At 40.0% G+C, this 20,250-nt stretch overlaps 1 protein-coding gene across 3 annotated transcripts; it reads right to left on the reverse strand.

The window, feature by feature from the left end:
* Nucleotides 1-586: 586 nt before the first annotated feature.
* Nucleotides 587-20,017, reverse strand: LOC112318084 (bromodomain-containing protein 8). Of its 3 annotated transcripts, XM_024575138.3 has the most exons (22): nt 19,875-20,017; nt 18,830-18,926; nt 13,591-13,660; nt 12,928-12,977; nt 12,596-12,718; nt 12,176-12,256; nt 11,461-11,525; nt 10,657-10,793; nt 9,900-10,118; nt 9,354-9,498; nt 8,283-8,492; nt 7,593-7,873; nt 6,792-7,244; nt 6,410-6,503; nt 6,163-6,209; nt 5,195-5,409; nt 4,746-4,838; nt 4,491-4,559; nt 3,923-4,100; nt 3,091-3,195; nt 2,609-2,653; nt 587-951 (listed from the first exon to the last, which is right to left on the reverse strand). In XM_024575138.3, exons 1-22 carry the CDS (start codon nt 19,891-19,893, stop codon nt 892-894), a joined length of 2,856 nt encoding a protein of 951 aa, XP_024430906.1. In that variant the 5' UTR covers nt 19,894-20,017; the 3' UTR covers nt 587-891. The 3 variants fall into 3 exon arrangements, with proteins under 3 accessions (XP_024430906.1, XP_045039860.1, XP_024430907.1); XM_045183925.2 differs by lacking the exon at nt 9,900-10,118; XM_024575139.3 differs by lacking the exon at nt 2,609-2,653.
* Between the last annotated feature and the right edge of the window lie 233 nt (nt 20,018-20,250).

A 20,250-nucleotide genomic window follows, 5' to 3' on the forward strand; every position in this document is an offset into this window, starting at 1 on the left:
TCTTTCTTAAACCCATTTTTCTCATTAAGACTCTAAGTACTAGGCAATACCCTATTAATCTCCATCTCTTTATAATAAAAGGCTCATACCTAGTTCATTTCACTGAGTTAGTATTGAGAGGTTGAGATAAACCCAGCTGCTAAATTTGATAAATCTTAAAACTGAGTTTGGCCTTCCAACAGCAATGTTATGAATTCTAAAACACATAAGAACCCTACACATAGACATAGATAAGAAAATAGCAATATACTATCCTAGAAATACCACCTGCAAAGACAGCATTAAATACAAATGTCTGAAATAGCGGTGAGCGCCACCTATGTCCATGCTCTAATCTTAGGGCAATGCTGTTAACAAATCTTTGAAAACCTTTACGTCTTTCCATTTAATGAGAGCTGAGTGAGAGTCCTTATTGCACAATGTAACACTTTAAAACATTAAAAATTCAATCTTGGTTATTTACCTTCTCTGAGCTGTACTGGAACAATTCATTTTATAAGACCATTTTCCCTAACAAATGACGACAGTTATTCATGCAGAAGAAATCACATGTTTTGTACACACACACAGAGAACACAACAAAGACTAGAGTTTTCATTCAGAGTTTATTGTGTATACATACACACTTCACAGATTCTTTTTTAAAAAAAAGTCTATACACTTCACAAGACAGTACAAATTAGCTACAATCTGCTAGTTACACATTAGGACATTAACACAGCCCATGATTTTTGCCCTAAAACAGGCAATTGTGCTACTCCAACTCTCTGAGATTTTCCCAGCTCATGTCACATGGCCCAGGCGCCTCCTCTTCTGGAATTGGGCCCACAAGCCCAAGCTCTATCTTGTTCATTTCTTTTTCAGGTTCAGCTCAATGAGGGTACTGAGACTTCACTTTTTCATCTTCATATCCGCTTCAATGGCACAGCGGCGCCCCCTGGTGCCCCCATCCTAAATGACAGGCAGACAAAGAAAAGGAGTATGAGTGAGTTGATTAAAAGGAAGAGAAGGTACAAAAATGCTGGGGATTTGGTTTCTTGGGGGAAAGAGGAAATCAGCAGAGAAATCCAGGAGATGAGGGACATATATCTTTCTTCCCACAAAGTGTGGTAAAAATCACCTGGTAGTAGTTTGAAAGCTAACATATAGTATAGATTATCTTGCTCCTGCCGACCACAGAGGTTGCTGGAGTTCACCTGGGGTCCCACAGAATGACTATTAAATGATCCCACCCAGCCCCCAAAATTATGTGCAAAGGAACAGGAAGAGTAAAAAAAAGGTGGGAGTCAGAAAGGGCAGTGGCAGTGGATAGTGAGATTCTTGGCTAACATACCTGTCCAGCTGTTTGTTGGTCCCTATAAGAAAGGCCTTTCCTGCAGACTGACCCTGGCACTAGTTCCCTAGCACCTCCTGACAGTTGTTTTCCATGAGATCAGGATAATCAGAAGGCTTCTTTCCATGTGCTGCTCTCTCCCTGCAGCCCAGATCCTTCCTCTTGTGCAATATTTTGCTGTCTTCAATAGATAAAAGATCCTATTAACCAGCCTTGCAACAGCCAGCCAATTGCTTGGGGATCCAGAGTCACTGTTGCAGGCCAATAAAAAAGAATGGAGATTATAGTGTTCTGTTTGTGGTACAGGCTAAGGCCCGTAGACAAGACGAACTAGTGAACACTTTTATTGGGCCAGGCCATTTTTACATTTCTAACATGCAAGGACTCTAAAATTTTTAGAGCTCACGAACACAAGTTGCCTTTGAGGCAATAGTAAAAACAAATATACCACCTTGCATTTGTATAACACTTTAAATTTTTTTCAAGCCAGTTCCATACCTGTTACCGCACATTTTATCCTCACAACATCCCTGTGAGGTAGGCTGGACAGGTACCTCATTATATTAGTTCCATCACACAGATAAGGAAACCAAGGCTCCAAGAAATAATCCAGTCGACTTAAGATCATGTGGTTTTCTATCTAGCCTGATGCCCTTGCCAATTTTATCATGTCTCAGTGCCCTATAATGAATAACAGAGTCAGGGGGTTGTTCAGTTCATGGAGGAAGGAATAAAAGTCTTTATTTAGGCTAGCTTTACTAAGCATATCTCTAATTCCACCAACCACTACTGTCTGCAGTGGTCAACATTATTGACATCTTTATCTTAATTTCACTGAGTGTTTGTGTATCAGGCATCAGTCTTGCAACTTAACATTAGGGAAAAAGATTAAAAAACTATGTGCTGAGTATCCAGTATGAGGAACACTTTTTAAGAGCCAGCTAGCAGCTGCTGCCTCAAATAATCTTCTATTTGTGAGAAGAGAATTGTCAAAAGGTGGAGTCAAGAAATAGGGAGCAAGTGCATCCTAGGTCCTTACCAATACCTCATTTCAGCCCAGTGAACTCATACAAAGTCCCTACCCAGCCCGCACACACACACATGCAGAAGACAGGAATGCAGCAGAAGAGACAGTTTCTTATTTAATGACCCAAATATACGGAAGTTCAAGACATTGCTACAGTCTGCATGTTGGATTTCCCTCTGCCACCCACCCCCAGCAGGAGCAGAGAATCTTTGTGGCAACACCACCCCTTGCATCCATTCAATACTTACAAAGAGAGAGAGAAGGAAGGCAGGAGAGCCCATGGGGACACTGTCCTGTTAGAGGACAAACAAACACTGATCAGGTTCCATGGAAACTCTCAGCCATAAGCACCCCAAACCTCAGGACAAAGACACAAGCACCACACACACAAAGACAAAATTTAAAAACTCAAGAACAAGAGGAAAGAGATCCAAAAGCAATCTGGCCATTATGCCTCTGGAACAGAACTGATGGTCCCCAATTGCTGCAAGCTAAGTCATTTCCCCCACCTTGCAAGCAGTCTCCCTGAGGAATTAGTAATTTGCTCACTCTCTCTCAACTTGCAAGTTCTCCCATGTGACTGAGCGTTCCAGTCACAGCAGGCTTCTTCTATGCACACCACTGGAATCTCAAAGCCCAGCAATGCCAAATGGTAACATAAGGTTCTTTGGATGCTTCAGACTCCTAACACTGGAACAATAGCACACAAGCCCTTTTTTGGTCTCCTCACCTTCTCTGAAGCATCCTGCTTGCGGGTAGAATCTCTCCCTCGAAGACTCTTAGCACTGATCCCAGACTCAGAGGTTTGCATAATCAACTGTGTGGCCAGGAATTGCTGTAGGGAGAAGTAACATAGTTGGCCCTAGAAACCTGATCCAGTAGAGAATTAAGGACACCTTACGCTTTGTAAATAGCACTTCATATAGTACCCTTCTGCAATCAGCATTCAAACACTTCTTGCCCGATTACAAGTTTACCATACTAAATTTTAATTTTTGTTATGCACTCTCAAGAATCTGAATATGGCCATTTTGTTTTGTTTGCTATAACAAAGGATCAAAATCTCTCTGCTCTGAGACTAAGAAAAAGAATAAAACTAGATGAACCAAAGATCATCAAGCAACTTAAGTTATTTGGTAAACTCAGCAGAGATAGATCACATCCCTTCAAGTTCAATATCCCAAAGGGTGCCTGGTAATGGAAATACAGGACAGAAATAGGTTATCTCTAATCAAACAGAAGGGAGAAGAAACCACTTGTTGATTGTCTACTATGTATGTACTTCACATAATAAAAAATATACACAGATCATTTTATAAGAATTTTATTTAAAAACTTCAGGAAATTTGCCCAAGAAAGATAGACTATTCTCTCATAACTCATTTACCAAACCAACCTGAAAAAACTAACATGCATCTGGCAAGAACAAAATTTTATGTTCCTGTGTCCCTGATGGCTATTCCAAGTAAAAGCCACAGTGCCCCTTCCTAACATCAGTATGAATCATCCCCTTGAATAATTTCATTTCATCCTTGCTACAACACTGAAGATCCTCAAAGTACCTGGATCTGCTCCAGGACATCTCGCTGCATCTCTACGGCCATGTGATAGACATCATGATCCGAGCTATTATACATTACAGCATTCTGGAACATTAACATGATGTCACGCTGAAATTCAGCTGTGCTGCGGATCAGTCCGTTTTCAATGTTTTTCTTAATAGTTGATAAATCCATTGGCCTGAAAAAAAGAAAAGGGATAAATGGCAGCGGAAGAGGGGAAGAGGACTCAACTGGGTATCTGAATATATGATTACCATATAGACCTATTCACACATCCGTTCAGTCCCAGCTGCCAGGACTTAAACACCAACCCCTCACCCTGAAAAATGCACTGAACCCAAAACCAAACTCGGTCTGTATGGTAAGTGTTTAGAAAGGTAATAAGAGGGGTTAATTCTGTTAAGACTATCGTCGGTGATTCACCCACTGAAATAATTAGTTTAGTGATCGGTCACCTTTACTCACATCAAAAACATTTGCTTTAAACTTACTGTCTAAAGCAACACCCACTAAGACTGGACATTTTACAATCCAGGGAAGTCGGCATGCTGAATGGATTATGGCTTACCTCTGCACAATGCTATGGTAGCCAGGTGCTATGTCATCTGTAACAGGCTGCAGAAAGACATTGGCATATCTGCCAAAAAGAATAGATGCAATTACTGGCTTATCCTCCAGAAGCACAGGTGAAGAACTTAAGTGGCTGAAAGTTGTAGAAGGCAATGCCTCCAGTCCCAAATAAGCCTACTCAAACTTTTTTCTAGTCATCCACAATGAGAAGCGGAAGAAAATGTTCCTACTGATTGGGAAAGCCCCCACTTACCTGTGATTGGCTGCAGCTCTCCATACAAGCATGATGGCTTTTTTCCAGATTTTCTGTGCCTGAATAGCTTCCTGATCCTCACTACAGACAGAGCTAAAATAAAATACAGAAGTTCCACTAGGCATAAGTAAGAAAAAAAAAAGTCCTAATTATTTCTTGTCAACTACAGGCATACCTTGTTTTATTGTGCTTTGCTTTACTGAGCTTAACAGATGTTACATTTTTTACAAACTGAAGGCAAAACCCTCCACCAGCAAAAAGATTATGACTCGCTTTATTGCGATACTGAGTTTATGTGGTGGTCTGGAACCAAAACTGCAGTATCTCCGAGGTATGCCTGTATTTGTTCCAGGCCAAGAAAGGGAAGATGAAAAAGTAAGATTAAAGAAAAGATCCTCTCCTACTTCTCACCTTCACTTCCTTGACCTCAAAGAATCTCAGATACTCACAACTGTGAAGAAGCAGGGCTGCTGGGGATGGAGTCTGCCAGCGTATGGGACTGCAGTGTGGCGTTGTGTATACTAAAGCCATCATCACTCTCGCTCACAGGGGGTTCATTATCCATTTCTGACAAATAGCCTTCTCCTTGATCTTCCTCCTTAGGCTCCTCTAGGCTGGCCGCTTCACTGACCCCATCTTCCTCCTCATCCTCACCTGCAGCATCCTTAGACACAGTGTGTTCCAGTTAACAAATGAAAGCAAAGCTATCCAGCAAAGCATTATTAAACATGATCTGCCTTTTGGGTTACATCAGTTCTAGACAACGACCTCACACTGTTTCCTGACTGAGCCCTCTATCACTTATACTACCATCTACTTACAGAAACTGACTGATCAAGGAATTTAGAACCTGGACAAATAAGACCCAGGATCGTTTTAAAAGGAAGAAACAAAAAAAGCTACTTACTTAAGACTAAGCTAAGAGGCGTTCCTTCTTTCCCCTTGCTCTTGAGAGGAACTCTGACCCTGGGTACAAAGTTATCAAAAATAGTTTTTATTTTGTCTTATCTGATGGAGCAAGCTCATATTGCTTTAAGTCTGTTTGTTACTACTGCTTTAGCAAATCTAAAAAGAAAACTTTGGATAATTTTGTCTGGATTGGTATTTAATAATCTATGTTCTCCTTGGCTCTAATATTCCTATTCATTTCAAATCACTCGATGTATCAAAGTTTCTTTGTGCATTATATGCAAAGAAAGGTCTGTGTGATGTTCACAAACTCTTTCAGATGGGAAGCACAGGTTGCCATAGTACTCCCACTATACCTAAACTTTCACTGCAGCTTCTCCCCATGCAACTCCTTCACCAGTCTCATCTCAGAGAATAAAGACGTGAGTTTATTGAAATTCATTTAAAAGGTGGTGCTATAGGGAAATCTAGTCACATACCAAGAGGAATAAAGAAAAGTCTGAAATACCTTTATCTGGCTTCCAAAAATAGTCCCTGATTCTTCTTTCAATGAGTCTGCAGAGGAGAGAAAGACTACCTGAAGATTTTTCCACCTTAGCCTTCCCCTTCCTGTGGACAATAATCCCCTGCAGCTCTCCTTTTCACACTGACCTGTTCTACCTCCTCTACTTTCCCACAACCCACAATCCCTCAGAAGCCAAAGCAAATGATTTCAAGTTAGTTTCAGAATCAGATTTCCTGGCCTTATTATTTACCTGACATTTCAAATTTGTGCTGAGTCTCTGCCTCTAAAGGATCTTCAATAGGATTTGAGCCATGTGATGGAGACAACATGCTTTCAGGGGATGCCTGAAGACCAAGAAGAACAAACACCCTAAATCATATAGCTTACACAATTTTATTCTCCAGTGATAATGAGACTATAGCAGCAATTCTAAGTCCTACCCATATAATTTGATTCTAATATATACCTAAACAGAAATAGGTTAAGTATGTATCTATAGAACTGATCGTACCTATGCACTTTACCATCAAACATGTCAGAACTCTGGAATGCAACAAAAAAAAAGAGGCCTAAACTTTCACTTCTTACCTAAGGTATAACACTCTATTCTCCCAGGCCCTGATCTTAAATACCTCTGTCTTCACAGTTGTAAGTGGGGTCTCATCGCCTTTCCCGCTGGCTACATCTGTTTCAGCAATCTCTCCAGTTGCCATACTTCTGGGTTCCTCATCTAAGTCCTGACTCCTGAGTTCTGGTGGCTCCATACATGTGGCTGGAACAACTCCAGTGACTATTTCAGCCCCTGAAATGCCTTGCTCTGGTTCTGTAGGTTCCATTTTGATCTCAACACTGGGTTCCCGCATGTTCACAAGTTCATGGATTCCTTTGTTCTCTGATTCCTCAAAATCCAGCCTCTCTTGCTTGACTGTCAACTCTGGTGCAGAGATAGGTACTGGCTTGTCCCGCTCCTGCTGAATAGGGTGCTCCCAGGGGCCAGGCAGAGACTGAGGATCATCATTCTCTTCACAGAATGACAGTGCTGCTTCCACTGCTGCCACATCCAGCACTTCAGGATGGTCATCCACCTGTCCCATAACACACACACTGTTGAAATCACAGAAAGAAGCCCAATTACCTCAATTCTGTTAGCAGCAAATGAAATGGACAGAAGCTGCTGCTTCTCTCTCTATCTTCTCCATGCAGCAGAAGCAATCAATGGACAGGCACCTGTCCTGTGTAAACCAGTAACATAGGGATGGCTGGGGAGATGTCTAGTATATTAGCACCAAAGGGCTTTGGGACTACAAAGACGGAGATGAGTGGAAGCAGGAAAAGTTGTTTATGTAATTGTTACCGCAAGAAGCAAGGAGAGGCTAAGGAGAGAAGCCTATGTAGGACCCATGAGATTCTTTTGGGCTTTACTGAATAGTTACCTTGTCCTCAATGATGGCAATGATGTCTCCAACAGTCTCAAAGTCCAGCTCTTCACCCGTGTAAGACACAGCAATATCCATCTTCTCAGCCAAATCTAAATCTTCCTTCCCATCTATGCTGGGAGCCTTTGATCCTCCAGAAGCCTCTGCTACCCCTGATCGGAAACACTCTTCTTTGATAGAATTAATGATCATGGAGATTTCACTGCTATCCATGGAAACAGTCACAGTATGTGGATCTCCCACAGCCTCCATGGGAACACAGGTGTCAGGCTGACTCACTAAATAGGAAGAGAAGAGCATCTCAGAAGCTTATTTAGAACCAAGTGACCACCTGGACCATACCAAGGATGCAGATAGATGTCAAGTACCCACCCACTAAAGCTCAGAAAGAGTTATCTTACAGGGGTCTATGTTTTCTTCTCCCCAGTTTTACCTAACAAAAGTAAGGTGAGAACACATTCTCAAGCCCACTCCTATGTGTACAGTTAGCTTTCTTTCCCCTCAACACATAAATGCCCACCCACTTCTCACATCTTTATTTTTCTAAGGATAGATGGCAAATGTCCATGGAGAACAGAACAGAAGCATCTGAACTGGAGTTGATACTCTTGATCAACTTTCTCAAACTGAACTTCAAGATGAAATTTTGGACCTAGCGGCTGCTCAGGACATGGGTCAGGGACGCACCTGGGGCTACACTCTCAGGCGTGGAGACAGCCGGGGCAGAGGATGGTGCTGGCAGCGCAGGCATCATGACAATGGTAGCCTGGGACACAGACTCTACAGGGGGTGGCACAAGTTTAACTGGAGGCTCACTGGCAACAGTAGTGAAGGAAGCAAGAGGTGTGGTGAACTGTGTAGGACCAGCTTCTAAAAGCCGGGAAAGAGTGGGGGCACCTAACAAAGAGGTACACAAAATGAGGTAAGAAGGAAGCACCTGAACAAGAAACAACAGCCACTTTAAGACTGAACCAAGAAAATTTTTAGTCTCAAAGAATGAAAGCAAATCCTCTGTTGCATAATAAGCTCATTACCTACATCCTTACTTTCCCCAACCTTACTTAAAATCTTCTCCCGAGTTAGGAATGACCCAAAGCACTAAAACATACAATGCATATGAAAAATGGGTGGCAATTTTTCCTCAGAAAAAAATTAAACATAACAAAAAACTGGGATGAATAAATGTCACTTCCGATGAAATTAAGCATGCCGTAAACCACCCAAATTCAACAACATTCAAATGCCAGTATCTAATGTTCGTTTGGTATTTTGTAAAGGGCTTCTTTTTTTGGCCTTCTATTTTCTACTTCATTTAATTCTTACTAGACACTTTTGTGAAATGTATACCCTACAATTAAAAGAACAGGAAACTGAGGCTCAAGAGTTAAGTTAACCTAGCCAAAGTCACAAAACCAGAGTGTGGCAGGCCTGAGACTCAAGTGCAGTTCCCTGGATCTAAATCTCAGCCCCTACTCTATAAACTCAGGACTCTGATTTGCAAGCCCCAGAGAAACAGCTTCACTGTTAACTTGACTTATTCCTCTCATTAATATCTATGCTGTGGTCATCCAGAACTATCAATATTTTGAAGATGAAATGAATTTAAAATATGGGCACTATGGGGTAAAGTAGCTTCAAGGTTGGGCTTAAAATCTAGGATTGACAATTGCTTAGTAACAAAGGCTAGAAACCAAGAACCGTCAATGCCAAGTTCAACATCTCTGAAGTAAAGTATGTAATGGAAAAGTGAAGACTTACCTGAGGCAGCAGGGGAGGCTGCAACAGTGTTGGGTGTTTGCTGCATCTCCCCACCATGTATCATGGGAAGAACCCCGCCTACCTCCAGGAGGACACCTGTACTGTTCAGGTGGCCAGAAGCCACAGCCATTTCACTTTCATTGACCTACCAGGGAAGAATAGAGGTGAAGGCTACACTCAAGCTTTCCTTTACTACCACTTCCCAAAAAAGCTCCAGCAGTCGACCAAACTTTACAAAACTAAAAGTAAAGATCCAAAGAGAATATTTTCAGACCAAAGGGGAACTCTAGTTTTCAAAACTTATTTAACAAGAAGTTCTCTGGAGAAGAGAACCAAAATAATTATGCTTTTAAATACCTCAGGACCCAAGGATACTATTAACTTATACTGTGCTGGGTTTTGGGGTTTTTTTCCCTTAATAATGTTTAACTAAGAGATCTCTTCCTCTTTTGAACTTTTTTTCCATGTCACATTTTAGGTCCCAGGCACTCCCTTCCAAAGTACTAAATCACCACAGCTCTCAAACACCCACAGAAGTCTCCATACCAGTCGGGGGCTAGTAGGCAGGAGGCTGCCCTTCTTCAAGAGCTCTGACAGCAGAGGGGAGGGGGGTGGAGTTGCTTTCTGTCCAAGCATCTTTTTCTGGGGTGAATCATCTGCTACTGGGGTCATGGGGGCTTCTAAGGGTGCAGAGCCTGGAGGAAGGGTGTCAGGAATCCCAGGAAACGAGGTGACTGGGGTACTCGGCAAAGTCCCAGGGGTTACCTAAGAGACAACAGAGAACCTTTATCTGACTTCTCAAACTCTGAAAGGTTCCCTACTAATCTGGATGGGTTAGTGTATCTAACTATTATTTTATTAGTCCTGAGTGGAACTGCCCAGACACCCTCTACCCTCCTGCTCTCAGCCACAACTTTTCCCCCAATTTTTTTTTCTTACACTTACTCAAACTCACACCAACCCAACCATTCCACCTAACTTACCTTTTATAAACTCCTTACCCACTACCAATATTATATTTACAAGGTAACTGTCCCTTATTTCAGCAGGAATTTCACAGGACTAACACACTTACAAATAACTCCTTGACAAAGTCTTTTACCTATCTCTCAAAAGGTCAAAAGTCTCAATGTTTTTAGGTCCATCCTTATCTTGGAGCACAGAACAAGGTAAATTAAGTCTTTAGCATTCAGACTGAGAGAGGAAGTTGCCTCTAGGCCAAAATTGGTTTCCTCATCACTCAGCTCTCTGTTGGCTTATTGCCCCTTTGCTGATTGATTCCTGCAGATGGCAATACACTCACCCCAGAAGTGGTCTCTTCCATAGTGGTTGCAGTCAAGTCCCCAAGTGGATAATCACTTCCTGGGGAGGCAGAATCTATAGGAGATCGAACCATCACAGTAGGTAACCTCCGAGGGGGTGTTTTTACTGCTTGACGAGCTAGAAAATAAAACAGAACAATTCCCAAGTTTTCAATATTGAATAAACGAAACTATATACTACTTGGCTATTATATAATAAAGAACAAATAAGATATTGCAATACTAAATTAGCATGAGTTTGGATTAGAAAGTTTTCTTTAACACTTGAGAAATAGAAAAACTTACCTAAGAGAAATTCTCACACTGAGCAAGTTCATTTAAACCATTCAACTATCCCAACAGTCCTTGGAGTAGTAAAGTGGTTTGACACCCCTCAATACCCCTCCTCAACAGCTTATTAAGATTCCGCTTTTAAAGAGGGAAAGACCTCATGGGCTCAAAGAGTCACAAATGTTTAAGTTCCTCCCCTTATCCAGTGACTGGGCCATCCCTCATTTTATGAGCCTTTGCCTTTTAAATCCTTAATTATGTTTAATGTCTTGTTATCAAGCCTTTGTATCCTAAAAGGACATAAGGTCTAGTGAAATCTGAGCAGGGCTTATTTTCTAAGAGTTTCTTCCTGGATATAAAGGGATGTTTTTTATTCTGATAAGAGAAGATGACAGAGAAAAAAGTGTGCAAGTAAATTGGAATTAGTGGATTCTATATTACAAAAAAATTTTCAACTGTCATTAGCATGCAATACTGCATAGTCAATTGCTAAATATTCATTAGGGTCAGCTTACCCTGATATGCAGCATCTGTAGCCTTCCTCTTTATTTCAGCCTCCTCTTCCTCCAATTTCTTTTTCCTAAAGAGGAAGTAAAAGGTTAGATCCTAGCTGGCTCTAGCTCCTTTACAATTCACAGTGCCTCACAAAGAAATTTTTTGCCAGGCTAGTAGTTTCTGGAGGAAGGGCCTAAAGAACCCATATCAGCAAAACAGGGAATATACTTTAAAGATTTTATTTATTTATTTTTAGAGAGAAGAAAAGGGAGGAATAAAGAGAGGGAGGGAAACATCAACTTGCGAGATAAAAATCCATCAGTTGCCTCTCGCATGCCCCAACTGAGTATCTGGCCTGCAACACAGGTATGTGCCCTGACCGGGAATCCAACCTACGACCTTTTTAGTTTATGGGACAATACCCAACACACTGAGCCAGGGCAAAACAGGGAATTTTGAGTGTAGTGCCTACTACCACTTCTTTACTCACACAAACCGAAGCCACTTTTAAGTTAGAACTAAGTTATGTTCTCACATTGAAATGTTCCACTACATTACATTCCTAGGACTCACCCCCCTTCCCAGCTACTAGGGCACTCTGCAGCTTTCCCCTTATGGTATCTTTGAAGTCTAAAGGAATGACAGCTGAAGGAAATAACCAAGATTACTCTACAGTAAAAGGTGGTAAACAGAGAGGAAGGAATATGAATATAAGAACAATATGATATAACCCACATTGCAATGTCATTACAAAGTTCATCTAGTCTGCTGTCCATGTGCCCAGCTTGAATTAGTTCTGCATCTCTTTTCAGTCGTCTGTAGGAAGAAAGAAAGGTAGGTAGACTATTTTTTTTTAAGACTATTTATTTATTTTAGAGAAGGAAAGGAGGGAGCGAAACACTGATGTGCAAAAGAAACATCAATCGGTTGTCTCTCACATGTCCCAAACTGGGGAACTGGCCGGCAACGCTGGCATGTGCCCTGACCGGGAATCAGACCAGTAACCTTTCAGTTCACAGGCCGACACTCAATCCACTGACCCACACCAGTCAGGACTAGACTGGGTTTTTTAATCTGATACTTAAAAAATTCTGACCAATATTAGAAATCAGTGCCTTTTGTCTCCCCCAACCATCTGATATCTCCGGTAAGTACCTATATTTTTCCTGGGTTTCCTTTATCACTTTCTTTAGTTCCTCAACTCGTTCAGCAGTCAGTTTCCGAACAATGACATCTTCAACAGTTTCTACCACTTCTCCCTTTTCACCCCGTTTCCGTCTGTGGAAAATTAAAACATATATATTTGAGTAAGAGAACATTTGTTTCCATTCCCACTTCCTTTCTTTGAGACTTCACCACCACCAAACCACGGATAACTTCTCTCATACTTTTATCACCCAGTAATATAAGTAAGATATAAACCAGACTTCCTCAGTAAACACTCTCTGCTAAAGAGATTTAGCTTAAGTGCCTGGCTTTGTACTCACTTTGGAGTCTCAGTGGTTTCTAGAAGCTCAGAATACTGAGAAGCACAATGCTATGGAAAAAAAGTGAAAATATGATGAGCAAGCTGGAAAAGGAATGACTTTTCAATGTTTCAACATATTAAACTAAGGCTTAAAGAGGGGAGGCATGACTGGTTTCTAGAACAAATTACTTAACATCAACTCAGTTCAAAATAATCAATAACAAGACACAGAAAAGGGAGTCTTTGCCTGGAATTTGATTTGGGAAAAGACAACCTAATAGACAATATTTATAGCCAATACCTACTGAGTAGTTACCATGTCCAAGGCACTATGCTAAATACTTTATAGGTATTACCTCAACTAAATCTTCACAACAATCCTAAAACAATGTATATCTATTTTTACAAATAAGAAAACTAAGATCATTGTCCAAAGTTTTTAAGTGGAGTGGTATTAAAACCTAGATCTATTTAATTACCAAGCTTGGGCTCTGTTATGCCACACTGACTATAAGTTTGTAAAATGAGCATACATGGATGGATTAGTGAATAGCAGATAAGGAAAAAGGTGACTACTACTCTCCCTCTTCATAGTATATAAGCCTTGTGATTAAAAGGCAGTGAACCCATTTCACATCTCATCTCAAGACTGCTCTAAAAAAGCACTTGCTTGGGAACTTACTTTTTGAGAGAACCAGTCTGGAGGGCGGCCAGGTTCTGCAAAGGGCTTGATTGCTCTGCTAACTGATACCCTACAAAATGAGAAAAGCCTTATCACACACCAAATTGGGGGTGGGTAGGAGATAGAAAATTCACTCCGAGAATTCAATGTTTGGAGTACAAACTTTGGAATAAAAAACTGCCACTGGGAACTATATATACTGCAGTATGTGATTATAGAAAATGACATAAACTTGAAAGTCATTTAGAAGGAAAGAGTCATTACTTAACAGTTTTCCTAGGTAATATATTTCCTGGGTGAAGGGAAGGTATTACAACCTAATAAAGTTAATAAAGTATCATTTCTGTTCATTTGGGAAAATATTTTTATGTTGATTTTGGTTTTTTAAGAACCGATCTACTTTTTGAAAAGTAATTTGTAATATATTACAGACCCAAAAAAGTGGATCTTTTGATCCACTAGCATAGGTCCTAGTAATGTAAGAGAATAATTTAACAAAAGCAGCATGCACCAAGAAGGACCAGGTGGACTTGATCACACTAATGAATACTTAGATTTTTCCTAAATGCCAGCAAGAGAATGTTTAACTTATGGCACATCAACTCTATGAAATATAAATAGACCATAAAAATAACTATGAAATACATGTGGTAATATGAAATACATTTATAACATATTAACTAAAAAAAGATGACAATTTTCTTGCTATGATGCAATTATACAACCTTTTAAAAAGTTGGGGGGGAAATGGGACAACTGTAATAGCATAATCAATAAATATATTAAAAAAAAAAAAAAGTTGTAGGTATAAAGACAAAGAAACAGGCAAAAATGAAAATAGCTGGGCTGGAATGGGATCAAGGAAAAGTGTAAGGAGGCTTCAACTGTATCCATTATTTAAGAAAAAAACATGACAAAATATTAAGATTTGTTATGTCCAGGTACCAAGTACACTGGCAATCTATATTACTCTCCACACTTCTCTGTGAGATTGAAATATTTCATAACTTTAAAAAGTTTTAAAATTTTGTGTAGGGGTAACTCTTTTTAAAGAAAAAGCTTACTTTAACATAGTTATATCAATAGCTACAACCAAAAAATAAGGTTTGAGCCATAATTTACAACTTACACTCAGAAAAGTCCCAAACAGACCAAAGATTTAAATGTTCAAAAAATTTATAACCGTGAAAGGACTAGAAGAAATCATAAAACAATTATTTTGTATCTCGACTAGGGAAGAACTTTCTGTGTATGACACAAAATCCTGAAGATGTAAAAGAGAATTATTAGTAAACTACATTTCAAAACCCTTAAAGTAAAAAGATCACCATTAGAAAGCCAAATGGCACACTGGTTTCAAAAGCTGCACCTCACACCTCAACTAATCTCCCCAATGTAAGGAGCCCCTGAAATTGAAAGGACTGATAGTCAAACAGAAAAAGTTTATAGAAAAGGAAATACAACTGACTTTACCACATGAAAATATCCAACCTCAATCACTACAGAATAAATGCAAATGAAAAATCAGAATTATTCTCACCTTTTATAATACTGTCAAAGATCAAAGACACCTAACACAATCTACGAACCAGGGCACAGAAAAGATACTGAGATATTATCAATAGGAATATAAATTGAAACAATCTCTGAGTAGGGCAAGAAATATGTATCACATTTTATAAATTCATATATTCTTTGATCCAATCATTCTACTTTCAATTTATCTTAGCTATAATTTATATATAACTATGCAAGATAGTATTAGTAAATGTTCATCAAGAGTATCAGTTTATTGTATATCCAAAAACAATACAGTGCAGCTGTTAAAAAGGAATGAGATATCCTCATATACAGATATACAATGACTGTAAGATACAATACTAAAATAATTTAGAGGTTAAAAAAACCTCACCATGTATAATAAATAACCGTATGTGTTTAAAAAGAATGGGGAAAACTCCTTTAGTTTTTTCTTGTCTGGGAAGCTCTTTATCTGTCCATCGATTCTAAATGATAGCTTTGCTGGGTTATCGTAGTTGTATGTCCTTGCTTTATCACTTCAAGTATTTCTTGTCAATCCCTTTTAGCCTGCAAAGTTTGAGAAATCATCTGAGAGTCTTATGGGAGCTCCCCTGTAGGTAACTATCTGCTTTTCTCTTGCTGCTTTTAAGGTTCTCTTTGTCTTTAACCTTTTGCGTTTTAATTATGATGTGTCTTGGTGGGCTCTCTTTGGGTTCATCTTCTTTGGTACTCTCTGGGCTCCCTGGACTTTTATGTCTACTTCCTTCACCAAGTTAGGGAAGTTTCCTGTCATCATTTTTTCAAATGGATTTCCAATTTCTTGCTCTCTCTTCTCCTTCCAGCACCCCTATGATATGAATGTTGGGATACCTGAAGTTGTTCCAGAGGCTTCTTACACTACCCTCATTTTTTTCGATCTTTTTTGTTTTTGCTGTTCTGATTGGTTGCTTTTTGCTTCCTTATATTCTAAATTGCTGATTTGATTCACAGCTTCATCTCAACTAAACCAGTATTATATGAAATGTTAAAAGGTATTCTTTAAGATCAAAAATATGAACAATAAAATAGCAATAAATACATATTTATCAACAATTGATTCTAAAAAACAAGCAGAACTGAAACAGAATCATAGACAAAGAACGTTTTGATGATTGCCAGATGGGAGGAGGTTTGGGGGGGATGGGCAAAAAAGATGAAGGGATTAAGAAGTACAAATTGGTAGTTAAAGAAATCATGATGAGAATAACAAAAAAAATTAGAAAAAAAAAAGAAATCATGGTGAGGTAAAGTACAGAATAAGAAATAGAGTAGCCAAAGAACTTGGACAATGGTGTGGGAATTGCTTGAAGGAGTGGGGGGCACTAGGTGCAGGGGAGGGGAAGGGGGACAAACTGGGACAACTGTAAAGGTATAAACAACAAAACATAATTTAAAAAATAATTAAAAGGAGGGGGAGAAAGAAAATATGTATTTGCTCATGTATACAAAATTCATGCTGGAGAAACACAAAACAAACAGCTAACACTGGGAGATGAGGTTCAGTGACGGGAAAAAGACACTGTACCATTGTGAATTTTGAACTTTAAGTGTTAGTACTTCCTCAAAGAATAAATGCATTTAAAATTTCAAAGTGTTTTAATACTACCTTTCTAATAAAAACATGAGAAAATATACAGGTTGGATTGTATTCTAAACCAGTTTACTTGGTGGTTTGTTTAAAAATGAGCCCTGACCCAGGGCTCAGCTGGAGCATCTTCCCATGCATCAAAAAGGTTGTGAGAGGTTCCATCCCTAGTAGGGGCACAGCGGGAAGCAGCCAACTGGTATTTTTCTTTCTCTTCCCCTGCCCCCGACAAAATAAACAAACATATCCTCATATCAGAATTTTAAAAAATGAGTTCAATTTATATTCAAGTTGAGTTATACTTAATGATTTTACTTATTTATTTTTAGAGAGAAGGGAAGGGAGGGAGGAGGAGGGAGAGAAACATTGATGTGAGAGATATATCTATCGGTTGCCCTCACATTCCCTCAACTGGAAACCTGGCCTGCAGCCCAGGCATGTGCCCTCATCAGGAATCAAACTCGGCAACCTTTTTTGGTTTGGAGGACGACACCCAACCCATTGAGCTACACCAGTCAGGGCCAAATTATACTAAAGTTCAATATGACATTTATGAAATTAATGTGGCTCATTTTGTCTTGGGGTTTACCATTTATCATATTTTGCTGAGTATAATGCACACTTTTTATCCCAGATTTTTGAGGGAAAAGTAAGGATGCACATTACACATAAGTAGTGCCTGAAATACCTTATATCTGTTCTCGTGGGTTTTTAAAAAAATATTTATTTATTTTTAGAAAGAGGGGAAGAGAAGGAAAACGAGAAGGAGAGAAACATCAATGTGTGGTTGGGGACCTGGACCATAACTCAGGCATGTGCCACGACTGGGAATCAAACCCTCAACCCTTTGGTTCACAGGTCAGAACTCAATCCACTGAGCCACACCACCCAGGCTGTTCTTGTGTTTTTTAATTATTTGTTACATAAAATTTCTTATACCATAATATGTCCAAAAATAAATGCTAAAATTTCTTTATAATACAAAAAACAAGTATCTAAATATAAACACATAAAAATTGAATTAAAAAATTAAATGAAATATTTTTTTTCCTGAAAATCTGGGCCAAAAAGGTGGGTGCACATTATATACATCAAAATATGGTAATCTGGTGCAAGAATAGCTACTACGTAGAATATCTCACTTATATGTTTGAAAACTTATTTTCAAAATAGCCTGAGCAAATCAATACCACGAGAGGGTACTTCTTATCCTCTAGTATAGCTATAATAAAAAAAGACAGTGCCCTGGGCTGGTGTGGCTCAGTGGATTGAGCACCAGCCTGAAAACCGAAAGGTTGCAGGTTTCTTTCCTGGTCAGGTCTCTTTTCCTGAGCATGCCTGGGTTGCAAGCCAGTGTTTCTCTCCCTTTCCTTCCCCTCTCTCTAGAAAAAAAAACAGTAAGTGTTATTGAACAAGCAGAGAAATTTGGGCTCTTGTTTATTGCTGGTGGGATTATAAAATGGTGGGGTGACTTTAAAGATAGCTTTGCAGTTCCTCAAAAAGTTAAACAGAGTTACCACATGACCCAGCAATTCCACTCTTTGAAGAGAACTGAAAACAAAACACAAAACTTTGTACACAAAAGTTCATAGAAGCATTAATTATAACAGTCCAAAAAAGTGGAAACACAGATGTTCATCAGTTAATGAATAAACAAAATGTGGCATACCCATACAGACTTATTTAATCATAAAAAGGAATAAAGTACTGACACATGATACATTATGAACCTTGAAAGTATGCTAAATGAAAAAACCCAGTCACAGAAGACCACAAATTAATATTACTTAATTTACATGAAATGTCGAGAAGAGGGAATCTATAGAAACATAAAGTAGAGGAGTTTTTGGGTGAGGTGGAGAGAAAAGCACAGAATGACTGACAGATGCACAACTCTGTGAATATACTAAATTCTGTGAACACACTGAGTTAATTTAATGGTATGGAAATTATATCTCAATAAAGCTGTTAAAAAAGAAATACCACATAGGTCACTATGATTAACTATAGGAATCACTAATGTAAAAAACAAAAACAAAAACAAAACACAACAGTTTCAAAGACCCAAGAAACCAGACATCCTAGATACCTTACCAATTTTGATCTCCACTCCTCATGACAGAAGACGCTAAACACAGCTTCTCTCGGATGGACCATGGCTCTGTGGGGCCAGTACTCAACAGCTTGTGTTCTGAAAGGAGTGAAGGTTTAGAGCAACCACTGAGTCACTAGTTCTAAGCCCCTGAGGAAGGACCAAAAGCCTAATACAAAACATTCCAAATTGCAAGGACAAAGTGAGCTCCTATCACCAAATCTTGATTTTCACCTCGCCGTAAAATATAACCATTGGGTGGGTGGTATCTATTCATTGCGTGCGAAGTGCACCAACTATCTGGCAAAATATTTTATTTCTTCATTACTACCTACCCTGCTTTATAAAAAAATAAAAATAAAAATGTCAGATTACGATAAAGCAGTTCTCCCAAGAAGTCCAGTTATAAAAAAACACACTTTCTCTGAATTTGAACTCCCGGGCTGATTTCCCAGGATTCCGAGCAGCCACCGCCCCCTACTGTCCCGCCTCCTCCTTAGCATAAACTTGTTTACTGCTTTCAGTAATCCCCTCCCCCCTTGAGTTGTCGGGCCTAAAACTTTTCAGTCCAGGAAATAGGAAAATGGCTGAGAGGCAACAAACGCAATTCCCCAGTGCCAGAAAAGCTCCCGGTTAAAATATCCCATCTCTCTGTGAGAGAGAGAGTACGAGCCCAGCAACGCTGGTCTGAACGTGAATGGCTTGAGAAGCCGGCCGGCCACTCAGCACGGCTCACAACAGGTCTTCGTCTGCACGTCGGAGTCTCTAGAGCACCTTTATGGCTCACCCTACCCAGCTCTCAAACATACAATGACTCGCTGAATGGCTTTTCTCAAATCTCCGTGGCCTCCCTGGGACACGAGACCCTACACTTCACGAGCCGCACACACTGGCCTTCAACAACACCGTTGAGTGAAAGTCTCTGAAGACCCTGGGCTTTCGGTCAAATCACCGCTCCAACTCCCTTAACGTGTGACAGAAATCTGGTGCTGTCACACGTTTAGGGACTACAAAGGCTTCCCACGCAAAAGGAACGCAAATACTTACTGCCTGTCCCGGTCGCCATCTTCCCCCGCAGTCTCCAACACCCCAGGGAAGACTGCTGGGTAGGGCCGAGACACGGGGAACTCTGGGAAATAGTCTGGGCGTTCGAACACGGTGCCTGCTGGGAAATGTAGTGTTCCACCCCCAGACGAACAAGCGCCCTAAACCAATTCTCTTTTCCGCTGCTGGCAAGGAACCTGCTAAAGGACAAAAGATGGCGGCTGACGCCTAAGGATTTCCTTTAGGGTTCCTTGAAGAGGAACGCTTAGGGTTCAAGCAAAAGGGTTAAGCGGGAAAAATTCCACAGTACTCAACTCCAAACTCCGGCAGTTGGTAACCCGGACCCACATCAGAGTGGGGAGGTCAGACCGGAACAAAC

Source organism: Desmodus rotundus, chromosome 10, assembly GCF_022682495.2.
Source record: "Desmodus rotundus isolate HL8 chromosome 10, HLdesRot8A.1, whole genome shotgun sequence".
NCBI lineage: Eukaryota > Metazoa > Chordata > Mammalia > Chiroptera > Phyllostomidae > Desmodus > Desmodus rotundus.

What these genes read in the sequence shown, in the direction of transcription:
- LOC112318084 (XM_024575138.3), bottom strand. An exon ending in TGCCTACTAGCCCCCGACTG is followed by an intron (nt 9,499 to 9,899) that starts GTATGGAGACTT and finishes CTTCCCTGGTAG; the next exon opens with GTCAATGAAAGTGAAATGGC. An exon ending in AGAGCTGCAGCCAATCACAG is followed by an intron (nt 4,560 to 4,745) that starts GTAAGTGGGGGC and finishes TCTTTTTGGCAG; the next exon opens with ATATGCCAATGTCTTTCTGC.